General features: G+C 38.0%; 1 protein-coding gene across 15 annotated transcripts in view; it reads right to left on the bottom strand.

The window, feature by feature from the left end:
• Nucleotides 1-16,795, bottom strand: part of LOC121739358 (potassium channel subfamily T member 2) — a 168,525-nt gene that overhangs the window by 24,412 nt on the left and 127,318 nt on the right. For all 15 annotated transcript variants that reach the window (XM_042131769.1, XM_042131770.1, XM_042131778.1 and 12 more), the window contains 4 exons: nt 12,473-12,671; nt 4,507-4,581; nt 1,788-1,871; nt 975-1,069 (listed from right to left, as the gene is read on the bottom strand). In XM_042131769.1, coding sequence (XP_041987703.1) covers nt 975-1,069; nt 1,788-1,871; nt 4,507-4,581; nt 12,473-12,671 — 453 coding nt within the window. The remainder of the gene's footprint in view (nt 1-974; nt 1,070-1,787; nt 1,872-4,506; nt 4,582-12,472; nt 12,672-16,795) is intronic.

Here is a 16,795-nt window from a genome sequence, read left to right as displayed (position 1 = left end):
TTTAAGAGAATATTCAAGAACAATTTTATGTTTTAAGCGCGTATTTTATTTAGTTAAATGTAAATTATAAAATATGCCAAGTATGAAGTATGTTTTATTTTTTCGTAATAGCGTGTTTTATTGCCGCACTTTACTGATAATTAAGATTCAATCTAAGGGTTGATTCAGACCGCAACGCGACGCGTAGATCATCCAAGACGCCTTTCTATTTTTGTATGGATTTGACAGATTTCAATTGCGTCAGACGTCTTGCGAATCTGTCAAATCCATACAAATTTAGAAATGCATCTACGCGTCGCCTGAAATCTGAATCAACCCTTATGAAGAATTTGATAGATAAAGTATGGGGCGTACGTCAAAATATTAATTTAATTACAGTAACGTATGGACATTATGTCAAATTCTTAATTTAATTGAAGTTTAATGTTGATTACAACATTAGATAAATGTCTCTGAGTGCGGCCGTTAGTGCGGCAGTAAGTGTCTAAACACACTCTGCTGAATTTCCGTGGCGGAAGTTCGGCTTGATTCCACCTGCAATGTATTTAAAATTACCGATGACACACCATGCCGAAATTCCGTCGCGTTATATTGTATGCGTTTAACAATTGACATTGCTGTCGTAATCATGCGGAATTTCCGCCGCGGAACTTCGGCATAGTGTGTTTAGACACTTAGGGCCTGTTTCACTACTTTCTGATAATGTGCCGTATAGGCTATTCACATCTTTTTTGACAGATTCTCCATACTTGATCTGTCAAGTTAATTGGTGGATAGACTTATCAGAAAGTGGTGAAACAGGCCCTTCATCTGTCAAGTTAAGTGCTGGATAGTGTATTCGGCACCTACCAGGAAGTGGTGAAACAGGCCCGAAGCCTTTTATTCGAACGTAGTGATTATTCGTACGGATATTGGGTGGATTTTTAAGTCGGGTTAATAGATTCAGGCTTTTCGAATTAATTAATAGTCCATACCTTGTGAACACTAGACAGAGCAGGGTGACGCACAATATCATTAGCTGTTGTGACAGCGCCGACTGGGATTTCTGCATTGCTCGGTGTAAATCGTTCTGAAACAAAAAACGTTAGTATTGTTTTACGTACTAAGCCTCCTGTTCAATTACCAGTTGTGTCCGCTGAGTAACGAAAGTAAAGTTTGAAGAAACAAAAGCGCTCTTATATGTATCGCGCACTATCGTGTACTCCTACAATGCTGTTTTTCACCGAAACTGGTGTGGGAGGTATTAAAACTCTACTTTACTGTCTAAACACACTAGGCTGAAAAGTCGCGGCCGAAGTTCGGTATGATTACGTTTACGCCTGCAATGTATTTTAAATTACTGATGACATACCATGCCGAAATTACGTCGCGTTGGAGCTGGCGCGCACTACGACTTTTTGTCGCGCGATTATTTTACCAACCGACCAAAGTTCAAATAAAATGTCACTTTATGAAATAGGCTATAGGTTTCATTTTCTACCGACAATTGCCTATCGACCTATGCTGCCGCTGCTTTTCAATGGCATAGAACAAAATGAAACCTGTAGCTTATGTCATAAAGTGGCGTTTTATTTGAATTTTTATAGGTCGGTCAAATAATCGCGCGACAAAAAGTCGTAGTGCGCGCTAGCTCTAATATTGTATGCGTTTGACATTGCTGACGTAATCATGCCTAATTACGGCCGCGTATTTTCGGCCTAGTGCGTTTAGACACTTACTCATAGTGTATCCACTTCTTATGTTTACACCTTGATATGCATTTCCTTTGTCGTATTAGATATACTTACAAACATATTCTCCAGGGACCGTTTCGCAAGCCAGCAGTTCAGGAACACCGGTATAAACAGGTTCCGTAGCGGTGGAAAAGGGACCTAAAGAGGAAAATCTTTAAGAAACATATACGACCACACGTTTTACGCATTCGATTTCCAAATTCTATTTCCGTATACCTACGGAAATCTAAATGCATTGAATCAGTAGAAAATTGGCGCTCACGATTCCGAAACGCGAATTCCGCACATACGTTTCAACTTTCAAGGCACATTCAAAACCGAACGTTTGCACTAGTCCCACGGAATTCCAAATCGTTATTCCACATTAGGAAATCGAATACAGAAAACGTGTGTATGCGGCCAGCCATATAAAACTCAGCCAAAAAGAGGGGGGGTTATAAGTTTGACTTCTCTGTCTCTCTGTCCTTGGCATCGTAGCATCCAATTAACGGGGGGACGAATTTAGACCCAGTTTTTTGTTTGAAAACTGACATGATCGAGACTGTTCTTAGCAAAATTTCATCATCAACACCTCACTTCACGTTCAAAGGAATTTGAACGAAAAGTTCCTTTGTACTTCGACGAATTTTTTTTTTAGTTGAATGACTATTTACTTATGAACATTTTCCTTTTACATTCAGCATATACTCCCGTGAATTTTATCACATTTCCAGAACCAACCAGTTAGCTGGTAGAAGGGGGGACTAGACTCTAACAATTTTTTCAGCTTTGAAACTTCATACATATTTCACAAATGGACCCCTAAATCTGAAAATGATCTATGAATACTCATAATATTAAAAAAAACCTATCCAACGACACCCCACACGGTGGGGTGGACGAGAAAGAATATAATTATCATACCCGATTGATGTGTAGAGGAGGTACCATAAAAGTAAATATTTTTTTAAGATTTCATATACCATTTTGTTGGCATCATTAATATTATGTGCATTCATGCCGAATTACAGCTTTTTAGGTCCTATAGTCTCTGAGTTAAACCGCGGACAGACAGACGGACAGACGGACAGGCAGACAGACAGGCAGACGGACACACGGACGGACAGACCGAAACTAAGGGTTCCTTATTGACTAAAGAACCCTAAAAAGGGTTTATCTATTTCATGGGACGTTAAAGCAACTCAAAGCACTTATACTCCACTCGGGCTAACTTGTCGCTAGCGGTTATTGACTCCCTGTCAAAAACTTGTAATTTTTCATATAAAACTACGATTGACAGTAACTGACACTTCATTGTCAATCGCGATTTATATGGAAAATGACAAGTTTTTGACAGGGAGTCAATGACCGCTAGCGACAAGTTAGCCCGAGTGGAGTATAGTTTCATTTGCATTCTTATTTCTGACACTTATTATTAGAATCGGGCCTTTTTATCTAATTTAACATTAATCGCTTGTTTGTCTGTGCGTGCACTTGATTGTATTAAGCTAAAACTTAGTAACACAATTGCGAGTAACTAATGTAATTACACTTATAGTCGTAAGGGAATGTGGTAACTTGTAGAGTGCTCCATAATTCAATACGACTAACACAAATTAATTCATTACAGCCAAATGCCGATTCTGCCTAATAGCTTCTCATTCTTGCTACTAATAAGCGTGAAAAAGGGTGGAAATGGTCAATGGTGGATAAAGCAATAATTCATCTTGTAAAGTTAATGTTATAAGTACAAAAATGTGTCTGTCTATTACCTCCTCACACCCAAATGTCTGAACCGATTTTGCTGAAATTTGGCATGAAGATAGTTTGATTCTCAGGAAGAAGGAAGGAGTTGCGGGCGTCATCAGCCTGCCTAGCATACGCCAACGAGATATCTCACTCTACATGTTTTCCCGATGTGGTTTGTCTCTTCATCTCTATTAACCCTAGCATGACAAACATTTTTTCTCGCGTAGATCTATCATCGAAATAACACATTTTATAGAGTTTTGTCGAGATAATGTCGAGATTTTGACATTATGAGACGAGTAGTTTTTAATTATCTCGAGAGTGAGATATCTCGTAGGCGTATGCTAGGCAGGCTGGTTATTAATTTAATTCTTGCTACTATAAGGGTGAAGCCTACGAATAATAAATAGTTTTTATTATTCGTAGGGTGAAGCCAAACGAGCGCAATTTGTGAGTTGTGAGTCGCAGAATTTCGGCTGGCAGAAATTCTGCTATATTCAGTTTCATACAAAAGTCCTGTTTGATTCACACGAGCGTCATTTTGTGAGTCATGATTTGTATGAAAAATATTTACGCGACCGAAATTCTGCGACTCACGACTCACAAAATTACGCTCGTTTGGCTTCACCCTAAGCATGACAAAACGATGGAAATGAGATTTCATTTCCATTAAGCCTTGCTACGCCTACGCCACCAGGAGAGTCGGAAAATAAAGTCTTCTATTATTATTAACCTTCAATATAGAAAACCCTTAAAAATATTTTAGTCTTTATTGATTAATTTTTAATATTATTAATAATTATTGTCTCCTCTAGCATAGTAAGCGTTCATCAGGCAAACCATCCACTTACCTTATCCAAGTCGTATAATAATAATAATAATAATAATTTATTGCATGAAATTTTACAAAGTACAACTTAATTACTAGTGGACTCCACACTAGGTCTGGCCTGTCTCGTGGAGTCCATGAGTGGTCTTACCGATAATAATAATTTTTGTATGAATAAATAAATTAATACATTATAATATTATGGCAAGTACTTACCGTCAGCGCAAAGGGTACCGTATTGACCATCTCCAGTATGAAATGAAACGACAGCACTTGTTGCCAGATGTTGCCCTACAAGCAAATACACAAACAATTAGAGTTCTAAATAGTTTGCCAAGTTAAATTGTGTTTGTTTGTAGTAACTAAAATTATTTAAATTGTAGTAACTAAAATTATATTATCTTACTAATAAATATATATTTAGCCAGCACATAAGTTACTCAAAAGCTTTGTCCACACTGTGCTTTTCTCTGTTCGTCAAGGGCATGCGTTATAGCGCAGTGAACAGCGCACGTGAGGCATGCCCGCGACCACAGAAATGGATCTAGTTAGAAACGCCATGTCTCTCCAATTTGTATGAACACGAGCGTGTCACTTTTTTCATACCTACTCTTTTGCCACTTTAATAGGTATATCGATTTTTTTATCGATTATTATTCGAGTTAATATACAGAGGAATGACAAATCTAAAGATACGTGCTTGCCAGGACAGATAGTAATATATTATATTATTCTAAACTAAATCACTAAACAGGAACATAAATACATATTACATAAAATATAATTACCGAGTCACAAAATATCCCAAAGCCAACATTATCATTCCTCTGTTTCATGTCTGTTTCGAAAATCGATTAATTAGAATCGAGAATATGTACAACACTCAGTGCCTCATTTTTTTTTAATGATAATTAGGGGGCAAACGAGCAAACGGGTCATCTGATGGAAAGCAACTTCCGTCGAACATGGACACTCGCAGCATCAAAAGATCTGCAGGTGCGTTGCTGGTGTTGAATAGAGAAATTAGTAGGGAAGGGAATAGGGTAGGGGATTGGGCCACCGGTAAACTCACTCACTCGGCGAAACACAGCGCAAGCGCTGTTTCACGCCGGCTTTCTGTGAGAACGTGGTATTTCTCCGGTCGAGCCGGCCCATTCGTGCCGAAGGATGGCTCTCCCACGTATAAATGTACATTTGACAGAAAAATGAGAATATTGACTGTACCTCGAAACTAAGCGATGAGTGAAAGTATCGATTGTTTTATTTCCATTGCGCGCTCAATAGCGGACAAACAGAACGGGCTCTATAATTTTATAACTAAAGCGGCAATGTATTATGAATCATGCGGTACTCACGCAGTTACGTAGATTTCGTGGTAAAAACTACAACCACCCACGATTAACATTAAATAATTGATTTTAAAATAAAGGACACATGATTTAATAATAAAATTACTTACCGATGAAAAGAAACGTATCCATTATTTAGACCACTGACCAACGTTTCTAGTCGAATTTCCACAGCCCAATACGGCATAATTAAACATTTTTACAATTCCGATTGACGTCCGATTCCGATAACGGTGGAGCGCAGACTAAAGAACAGACTTTCGAAATTTTGACATTGTACAACGTTTGGGAACGCGATGGCACGCGATTCGCGAAGTACATACACATGGCAGTTCTAACTATATCCATTTCTGTGCCCGCGACGCATGCGCTCTGACCGTATTCAAAACTTTCGCTTTGTTATTTTGTTTCTGATATTTCTTATGTCCAAATAAGCCGCACATATCCACCCAGCGAAATGTTCTCGTCACACATGTTACAAGAAGCTGACAGACACTGCAACTGAACAAAAATGACTATGTTGGCATTGCGTTCGTTGACGCAGTCAATTATTGAATGCGCCAATACGAAAGTTGATTGAAAGAAGGTGATGAAAATTGAAGACGAAAGCGCATATTATGTGCGCAGTGGATGTAGCTAAAGTCTGTTGTATTTGTCTGTCATTTGACTTTTCTAAAGTGTCAAAGTACAAGACGTCCTTTATTAAAGGTGTTAACAACGAAGTCTTAGTAATAGGGTCCCTTTTTTACCCTTTGGATACGGAACCCTAAAAAGGCATCATTTAATTGAGACAACACAATTTTTATAATCACTAGACTTCTTTGGAATTTTTAATTTTGGAAAATATAAATATATATATATATATATATATATATATATATATATATATATATATATATATATATATATATATATATATATATATATATATATATATATATATATATATATTATAATAATAATAACTCCCCACACCGGTTTCGGTGACGGTGGCCGGTTTCATTGAAACCAGGCCAGGTACGCAGGAGTAATTTTATAGTGCCCAAGTGTGTGCGCAGTACACAAGAGCACTCTCTATTCCTTTTACTCTCATAACCCAGTAGGACGGAAGACCGACACGACTGGCGAGAGATCAGGCGCAGGACCGACTTTTTTACATGCCCATCCGACGCATGGATCATCTTACTTGTCAGACAATCAGGTGGTCAGCCTGCATTGTCCTAACCAAACTTAGAAATAACATGTTTCCAACGCGGGATTCGAACCCACAACCTCCGGAGTCGAGAGCGACGCTCTAACCACTAGACCACGGAGGCGTTCATATATATTATAATAATATAGTTGTTACTGCTATATTTATTTATGTCATATGATTAGAGATGGGCGATGGGTAAATACCCAATCTACCCACCTGGGTATTTACCGGGTAGATTGGGTATTTACCGGGTAGATTGGGTAAATACCCAAAAATGGTGGGTATTTATAATTCAGCGTACGTTTTCACATATTTTTTTTAGTAAATCCTTAGTAAAACTTCCATTAAATAATGCAAATTTGGTCACTAGCCCGTAACTGTTCGAATAAGCCCCTTTAAGTCTTAAACTGATGTATGTTTGCAATAGAAAACCATGTTTTTCATGAATTTCGGCGCGCATGTCAAAGAGTGACGGTGTCTTTTTGAACTTTTTTCTAAATGTATCTGTCGTATTAATATTCTTTAAAGTATACTACCTTTTTACAGTGATAAAAGTTAGCATTTAACACTTTTGGGGATTGAATCAATCGTCTTAGTGGACGCCTTCATCGTTAAGAGAAACACGCGTGCGAAATTTCAAAACGTTAATCCCTCCTTTAGGCTGAACTTTGAAAAATTCTAATATACGTACCTACGTACGAGTACGAGTATCTACTCGTAATTCAATATTTGTTAGTAATTGTAGGTACTTAATACGAAATATTGTTGTGTAATTTTGTCTAAGAATCCAACCTCAAGGTATAAAACCTCTTTGACGTAAGAATTTTGTGAAATACAATTATAATTGATGCCTATTTCATTAGAGGAACACGTGTGCAAAATCTTGTCTCTTATATAGCCAGTACACAATGGCACGATGACCCACTGCAGGGCACGCGATTGCTCGCCACGCCTGAAAATCGTCCGCCATCATACACCATTATTCCGTTTACACAATGGCGATGACTTGTAGTGGACCTGCATAGTCCATTGTGAACCTTTACAGTCTTGAACCTATATATTATGTACATGCAAATTAATGTATTATGCAAATGAGAACTGTTTTTGAGTAAACGCAACTAATGACTCTAATAACGCGCAGGCCAAGAACTTTTTATATTTGAATATAAAAAGTTCTTGGCCTGTGCGTTAATTAAAAGAATTTTTTTCCCTTTTAACCGTGGGAGAGCGAACCTTCGGTACAAATGGGTCGACTCCGAAAAAACCGGCGTGAAACAGCGCTTGCACTGTGTTTCCTTCAACACACAAAAGAGAATGCCGATCTTATGACATGCTCTTTGCGTCCAACTCGACCCTTTATGATGAGGGCGGAAACCACCAACCATACCGCGATGTACGAGCGTCATGTCGGATATTCGGTTTCATCAGCACTCAGTGCAAGTAGCTCCAGTGAGTGCTCCAGAGTTGGCTCCGGTCTTAACTCTTAACGCGTCTTTTATGGCTCAACTATGCTTCTCACATAGTTTCGGCTTCTTGAAAGACAGCTTTTTGTGAATCCGATACTTAAAAATGTGACCGTTCCAATTCTTCCAACGGCAGATCAATCGCTATAACCTCCCTCTTCTCGAAGATGATGGAGTCCATCATCAATAGCCAGCTCTTTCGACACTTGGACGCTCAGGGATTACTAAGGCTCGGCTCGGCTCTCTTGGCGTACCTAATTCATCGTTGGCTCAGGCGATTAACACTGTGTTGGTATTAGCTGTCAGTTTGGACATCGCGAAGGCCTTTGATCGGGTTTGGTACAAATCACTATTATCCAAGATTCCATCATACGGAGTCCCAAGAAATTATGCAAGTGGTTCACAAGTTTCTTAGCAGTCGTAGTTGATGGTGAATGCTCTGATACTCTCTCTGTTGACGCTGGTATCCCTCAGGGCTGTGTGCTGTCGCTTACCCTATTCATACAACATATCAATGACATGTTACAGACCAACGGCATTCATTGATATGCGGATGATTGTACAGATAATGTGACTTCCCGCATATTTCTCGGGGTTGAATGGGGTAGACGTAACTCAGTCCAATTTAACCGCACCAAAACACAAGTCAGCGCGTTCACCACAAAAAAGTCACCAATGGTATATCCTCGTTTGAGGGAACCACTTTAACAATCTTCCCCAGCATGAAAATTGGCGTAAACATTTCACCAAAAATACTAAAAGAGCTACCAAAAAAAGGAATCAAATATCTCACTCAAATCTTTAAGGCGTGTATTTAAAAAAGTAGCCCCCCGGAAAGAAGCAGAGATTATATTAATCCCCAAACCCGGAAAAGATCCATCGGGTGAAAAATCTCACCGGAATATAAGTCTTCTGGCAGTGTCCTCCAAGGTCTTAGAAATACTCTTCCTGAAACGCATGATGCTAGAAAGCTAGTAAACTGTTACCCCATCACCAATTCGGTTTTCGCCAAGCGCATTGGACTATTGAGCAGGTACCTGCTCAATAGTCTCATGCGCTTGGCGAAACTGGGACTATTGAGCAGGACAGACTGGTATAAGAAATTCAAAAAGCTTTTGAAAGCAAATCTTACTATTTTTCTGGATATATTACAGGCCTTCGATCGATTATGGCATCGTAGACTGTTGTATAAAGTTCGTAAAAAGCCACCCTTAAACTTCTACCTCTTCATAAACTGGCAGAACAGTGCCCTCCAAGGTCTTAGAAATACTTTTCCTGAAACGCATGATGCCAGAAATCAGAGCTAGTAAACTGTTACCCGATATCAATTCAAGCGCATGGGACTATTGAGCAGGTACACAGACTGGTAGAAGAAATTCAAAAAGCTTTTGAAAGCAAATCTTACTGTTTTTCTGGATATATCACAGGCCTTCGATCGATTATGGCATCGTAAACTGTTGTATAAAGTTCGTAAAAAGCCACTCTTAAACTTTTACCTCTTCATTAACGCATACCTCAGCAATAGATATTTCTATGTTAAGTACGGAGATAGTGTCACATGTCTCCATGAAATCGAAGCAGGAGTGCCGCAAGGCAGTATATTGAGCCCTTATCTCTACCTTCTAAACACATTTGACCTTCCAAGTACTGATGAAGCTCTGACAGGCACATTCGCAGATGACACAGCAATCCTCGCAGTAGACCAAACCGCCCATGTAGCATCGGCAAAATTGCAAAGAACTTTAAACCTATCAAAGTGGTTAAAAGATTGGAGGATAAAAGCCAACGAGAATAAATCTGTCCATGTAACTTTCACATTAAGACACGAAACATGTCCAGAAGTAGAACTTGATCGTATAAAAATACCACAGTCAAACGATGTTAGATACCTAGGAATTTATCTCAACAGGCGATTAACATGGAGAACACATAGGAACAAAAAAAAAGGCTTTAGACAAGCAGCTACGAAAGCTTTACTGGCTGATAGGCCGCAAGTCACAACTATCACTAGAAAATAAACTTATTTTGTATAAAAGAATACTCAAACCCATCTGAACCTATGGGATGCAGTTGTGGGGCACAACCTCCACATCAAACATAGAAGTTCTACAACGATTCCAATCTAAAACCCTGCGTTCAATAACTGGAGCCCCATATTATGTTACGAATAGCCAAATCCACAATGATCTAAAAATCAAGTATGTAAAAGAGGAAATTAAAAACTCCCTCCAAAACTATTGTAAAAGGATAAAATCACATCCCAATATATTGGCAAAAAAATTAATGAAAACTATACCAAACCAAACATTCAAAAGATTAAAAAGACGAGCCCCACAAGATCTTCTGTAAATAAAGATAAATAGTAAATACATGGACGCATCAATGGATGCGTGCCATACAAAGAAGAAATTCAAAACGACTAGTTCAATGTCTAGACGACAGATCCCTATCAGGATGAGAAGTTAAAAAAATCAGAAGCAAATCAAAGCAAATCAGATCTTATAGGTTAGGTGTGGGTGGGTTAGGTGTTATATGTATAAATAATAAAAAATTATACCTACATATTTTTTATATAATTTCTTTAACCAGGTACTTATACTTACATTGTCTATTTTAAAAGTAATTTTCGAGGGTCTTCGGCAAATCGATTTATTACGTCTTCTGTGTAAGAATCGCTCATATTATCTTTTAGTTTTCTGTGAAAGTACTAGATATTTTTTCTCAGATGGGGGCAGCGGCCCCCTGCCCCCCCTCGGTACGCCCATATGTGAAAGAATAACAAACATCCATACATCTAAACAAACTTTCGCCTTTATAAGATTAGTAGGATTAACATTTTAAGTATAAAAATGTAATAAAATAATAGAATGTAAATAAAAAAATCGGCCAAGTGCGAGTCGGACTCGCGCACGAAGGGTTCCGTACCATTATAGAGAAAAATTTGGGTAAAATTTGTGTTTTTTGTATGACAGCCCCTTTTAATTTTTTTATTTTATATTAATATTATTATTAAATATTAAAGTTAACATAAAACTAAAGATTGTGTGAAAAAATCAAGTACCTACCTGTTGCTATTATTGATATAGAGCAGAAAAGGCCAAAAAAATCACGTTTGTTGTATGGGAGCCCCCCTTAAATATTAATTTTAATTTGTTTTTAGTATTTGTTGTTATAGTGGCAACAGATATACAAAATCTGCGAAAATTTCAACTCTTTAGCTATTACCGTTCTTGAGGTGGTTGTAACTTAAGTATTGAATTTTATCTACCCGCCCTTTTGGGTAGATACGGGTATTTACCGGGTACGTGAGGGTAAATACCGGGTAGATGGGTAAATACCCAGGTACGTGCCCATCTCTACATATGATGGCTTATTTATTAAAATTCGAATTATATAGCTTCCATAGAAACTTTAGATAATATAGTCAGTTTAATGAGGTTAACGAGAGTAATTAATAGTTTCAAAAATTTCGAAAATGGCCAATAAAAATAATAATGGCTGGACAGTTGAACGGATAATAAAGCGGCCAATATGCGGCCTATTGTTATACAGGGTGTTAACAAAACTAAGGGCCTGTTTCAACTTGCACCACTTTCTAATAAAGTGCCTAATAGGCTATTCACAACTTTTTTGACAGATTCTCCATACTTGATCTGTCAAGTTAATTGGTGGATAGCCTTATCAGGAAGTGGTGAAACAGGCCCTAAGTGTACTTTAGGGTGTGTATGTGTTCCTCATATAGAGTTCACTAAGTAGCAGCGCTGAAAGAGCAAAAATTTTTTTGTGATTTGTATGGGCAAGCGCCCGCGCTTCATGAATTTTTCCATACAAAGGTGAAAAAAAAAAACTCTTTCAGAGCCGCTACTTTCACAGCGAACTCAATATAGGGGACCACACCCTAAAGTATTATCACTTAGTTTTGTTACACCCTGTAAAAAGTTCACTGTGAAAGTAGCAGCGCTGAAAGAGCAATTTTTTTTTGTAATTTGTATGGGCAAGCGCTCGAGTGTCATGAATATTACCATACAAATGTAAAAAAGTTACTCTTTCCGCGCTGCTACATTCATATTGAACTCTATATAAGGGACACATACACACCCTAAAGTATTATCACTCAGTTTTGTTACCTTGTAATCCTTGTATACAGCCATAAAAATTGTTTCTCATTTATTTACCTTGTACCCCAGGTACACCAGCAAGGTAGCTTCTGCCAGGGATATCATGGCGAGCACCACCTGGACCCCCCACAGGTAGAGGGGGCGGTTGACCCATATTATCCCGTCCCAGTTGATGATGGGGTGCTCCTGGAACTCCTCCTCCGTGAGGTTCGCCGAGAACTCAAACTCCGTCTTGTTGCCGGGCTTGCAGCCGTAACTGAAACAAATTCGCGTTTAGATAACGTAAAGAAAATTCTGGTTGCTCCATTGGGAACAAGATGTTCAAATTCATGTTTAGAATAAGTTAAAGAGAATGAGGGTTGTTAATATTCTATTTGCCTCCAGGTGCCGTGATGTAGCCGTCAGGTCTATCGTGTCAAACTGCTGTCATTTGTCACGATATAGCTGTCATGTGTCACGATATGTCTATTTGACACGATAGACCTGACGGCTACATCGCGGCACCTGGTGACATTAAGGTGGCGACTAACCCTAAAGTGTCGATTTCATAATTCATTTTTATACTTGAAAATAAGCCCCGAATTGTTTCATTTTCTAAAATTAGATACTACATTATATTTCCGAGAATTCGATCTAAGCAAAAACACGATATCTTAAAATTTTCTCGATAGAAAAAAATCACAAAGATGCATCTAATTTTCACGAATTTTTCATTTATTGCCATAACCACGCATTGAACTAAGTTAATATTTTAACACATTGTATAAAATTCTATCATTGAGAGATCGACCTAGCGGATTTTTAAAATGTTGTATATTTATCGAGTTATTGAGAAAAAACTAATTTGGCGATAAATCCGCGTCGTTCTTTTTCACCTGGTATATGAAAGACGCGCGTGAGTGTGAAGAGAGAAGGACGATGTATTATTTTTGGGGTTAGTCGCCCTCTTAAAGAATTTCAACAACCCTCATTCTGATGGCTTCAACTTTCGGAAACAAGATGTTTGACAGATGCATACAACGTTGAGACATAGACAGTGTCACCCAAGACGTGCCACCGCGCCGAGATAAGATTATACTGCTTAAAAAGGCCTCAATCGAAGAGCCGAATACCGTACCTAAATATGAAACCAATTATAATATAAGTGTCATTGGTCATCGCAAACCCAACTTGTAACCTACGGCAAACATAACGATACGAATACAAATTCAGAAAGCTAATAAAAAGATAAATTCATGAAAAACGTCAAAAGCTGGGCATAAGTCCGTTAGGTTATTTGCCACTTCTAAACGTGCAAAACGCATGGCAAAACGTAACCCAATAAAAAGCGTTGTGTCAATTTGGTGAGGCCGTAATTAATGGAGCTCTCACACCAAATGCACGAGCCGGGAAGTGCTCTCCAACCGAATTATCGAAAGTGATTTGCGGAATTGTCACTTACAGGACTAGTATGAATTTCCAATAATATGACCCGATTTTAGATATTAGGCGCTAGGCGTACATATTATAGGGTAATTAAATCCTGATTGCTTAAAAACTCTCCGAAATATCACAATTCAAAGCTCACATAAAATAGACCTTCCCAAAACGCTCCAAACAAACATCAAGATTTTGTTCGATAGCTATTAGCTATGTTAAATAATTATGCGTATGAAAGTGGTTAAAAAGAGTATAAAGAATTCGAATGGTGTACAAAAATTAAGAAATTTTAAGTATTTAAAAAAATCGACTTGACTATCCAGTATCCAACTATGGAGGCTCATAACAAAAAAAAAAACATAAGTCATGAAGCGGGAATACCTATTTTTTTATCGTAGTGTCTTTATTTTATTAAAAAAATGTTAATCTTTGACCTTGTCGTCATTCCTTTTATCTTATAAATATCTTTAAACGAGCAATTCTTGTATATATATATATATATTATTATAGTATTTGGATGACCCAGCTTTGCTCGGTATAGCAAACACTCATTGACTTCGTGTTACTTAACAAAGCCATCTGCTGGAATAGCTTTAGCTGTTGTTGTGTCGTTAAAACAATTAGTCGCTCACAAAATAGTATTATTATTCGCCAATAGATGTCAGAAAGAGTCCACAGGCGACTCAGCAAAACTACGCGACTGTTGCTGGTCGCCGCGCACCTCCCCCGCGGGCGAACAAAAATGGGGAGAATGAGAGCCGTAAGGCTTCGGAGAGCCGTAAGGCTACGAAGAGCCACAAGGCCAAGTCTTCTCGACCCTGGCAAGGACGAGAGCAGGGGGTGCGATGAGGAGGGCTTCATACTGGTGCAGAGGAGGAACCGCACCGCGCCCTATGTACCTGAGCTGCGTCTGCGGAGCGAGGTCCCCGCGACGCCCCTGTACATATCTCGCCTGCACTGGTTCATGGAGGTCGAGGACATCGTGAACTACATCAGTAAGAAGACATCTATCCACTTGAGGGTCGAACGTCTGCAATCTCGCCACAAGGTTGGGTAGGAATTTTTTTATAAAATGTCATTTTATTCGTGTTTTATCGAATACAAGTTTAGTCAAATAGCTAGTATTATCTAAAATCGGCCTAATTTTAACATTTTTGTAGCATAATTCAGTTCAAATACTTTAGTTTAGTTAATCATATTTTATCATGGTTTTTTTATAGAAAAAAGAGGTCAGTTCCATATTATATAAATCTATACTTTCGAACGGGCCGCCACCGCCCCGCTACCCGCTGATTTCGAGGCTGAGGCCTTAGGAATAATTCAACGATTTCAATCCAACCTAGTTCTAGATTCAAGTGGCTTACTGCAGTTTGATTTGTACAGTTTTATAGTCACGATTTGTGTACATAACGGAAATATGCTAATATTATAATGTCTATTACCTCTTCACGCTTAAACCGCTGAACCAATTCTGATAAAATTAAGTATGCAGATAGTTTGAGTCCTGGTAAAGGACACATTATTATTTTTATCGCGAAAAAAAATGTATGTATTCCGCGCGATAAAAAAATTAATGCGCAACGGAGTCGCGGGCGTGATCTGGAACAAATGGTACAATTTATAAATAATCGGCCAAGTGCGAGTTGCACTCGCGCACGAAGGGTTCCATACCGTTATATAGACAAAAAATAGGCCAAAAATTGTGTTTTTATACGGGATTACATTAATTTTATTGAATTTTTTATTTATTTAAATATTATTATTAATTATTATAGAAGACATTTATTATAACTAAGGCTTTATGAAAATTTCAAGTGCCTAGCTGTTGCCATTATTAATTACGAGCAAAAAATAACGTTTGTTGTATGGGAGCCCCCCTTAAATAATATATTTTTAAGTAAGTATTAGTTGTTATAGCGGCAACAGAAATAAACAATCTGTGAAAATTTTAGAAGTCTAGCTATAGCGGTAATTGAGTTACAGCCTGGAGACAGACAGACAGACAGACGGACAGACATCGAAGTCTCAGTATTATAGGGTGCCGTTTTTACCCTTTGGGTACGGAACCCTAAAAATCGTAAAATGTAACCTATTAGTAAGGTTACATTTTACGATTTTTAGGGTTCCGTGATTATTAAATACTGATTGGCTCAGCGGGGTTGCGAGCATCAACTAGTGTTGATGCTCGCAACCCCGCTGAGCCAATCAGTTTATAACGAAGAAACCGTACATTTTTATGGAATAAACATTATCTTATGTCCTTTCCCGGGCCTCAAAGTATCTCCATACCAAGTTTCAACAAAATCAGTTCAGCGGTTTGGGCATGAAGAGGTAACAGACAGACAGAGACACTTTCACATTTATAATACTAATGTGAAAGTCTGTTTGTCTGTTTGTGTGTTCCTTCTTCGGAAATATGGTATGGAGATAGAGTTCCGTAAAATAATTCCACGCGAATAAGAAATTTTAGCGCAACGAATTTGCGGGCAATATTTAGTATAAGTACAGTAATATAAATTATAAACGATAATTTTGTAAAACCCTTTTTTTACCAGTAGGTAATTAATTTATTAAGGTATTTTTACTCATTATAATTTATAGCTATGGACAACATCGATTTCCAGTTACTTTGATGTCTTAGAGGTTTTTTCTTTTGCCACCACTTGACCTACTTCACATGTTGCATGAATATAGTTCTGCGAGTCCGTTGTAAATGATTCTGCCAAGTCCGAGAAAATTATATACTTATCTTATTGTTAGTATATTTTTAGAAAATTACAACAAAATTGTGTGATTTTTGACTAGGAGTAGGCGTATAGGATAATAAATACAGCGAGGCGTCAATTTTCATTTGCCCTGGGCCAAATCTTAAATACGCACCTCAATCTCAAGGAAAAGTAATGATATTGGATGGCATGTGTTTATCCTCAGTAAAGGTTTTTTTTAGAATATGGCACGTGT

Source organism: Aricia agestis, chromosome Z (genome assembly GCF_905147365.1).
Source record: "Aricia agestis chromosome Z, ilAriAges1.1, whole genome shotgun sequence".
Classification (NCBI taxonomy): Eukaryota; Metazoa; Arthropoda; class Insecta; order Lepidoptera; family Lycaenidae; genus Aricia; species Aricia agestis.
The sequence above is the reverse complement of the archived record's forward strand: the minus strand, read 5'-3'. Positions and strand labels throughout refer to the sequence as shown.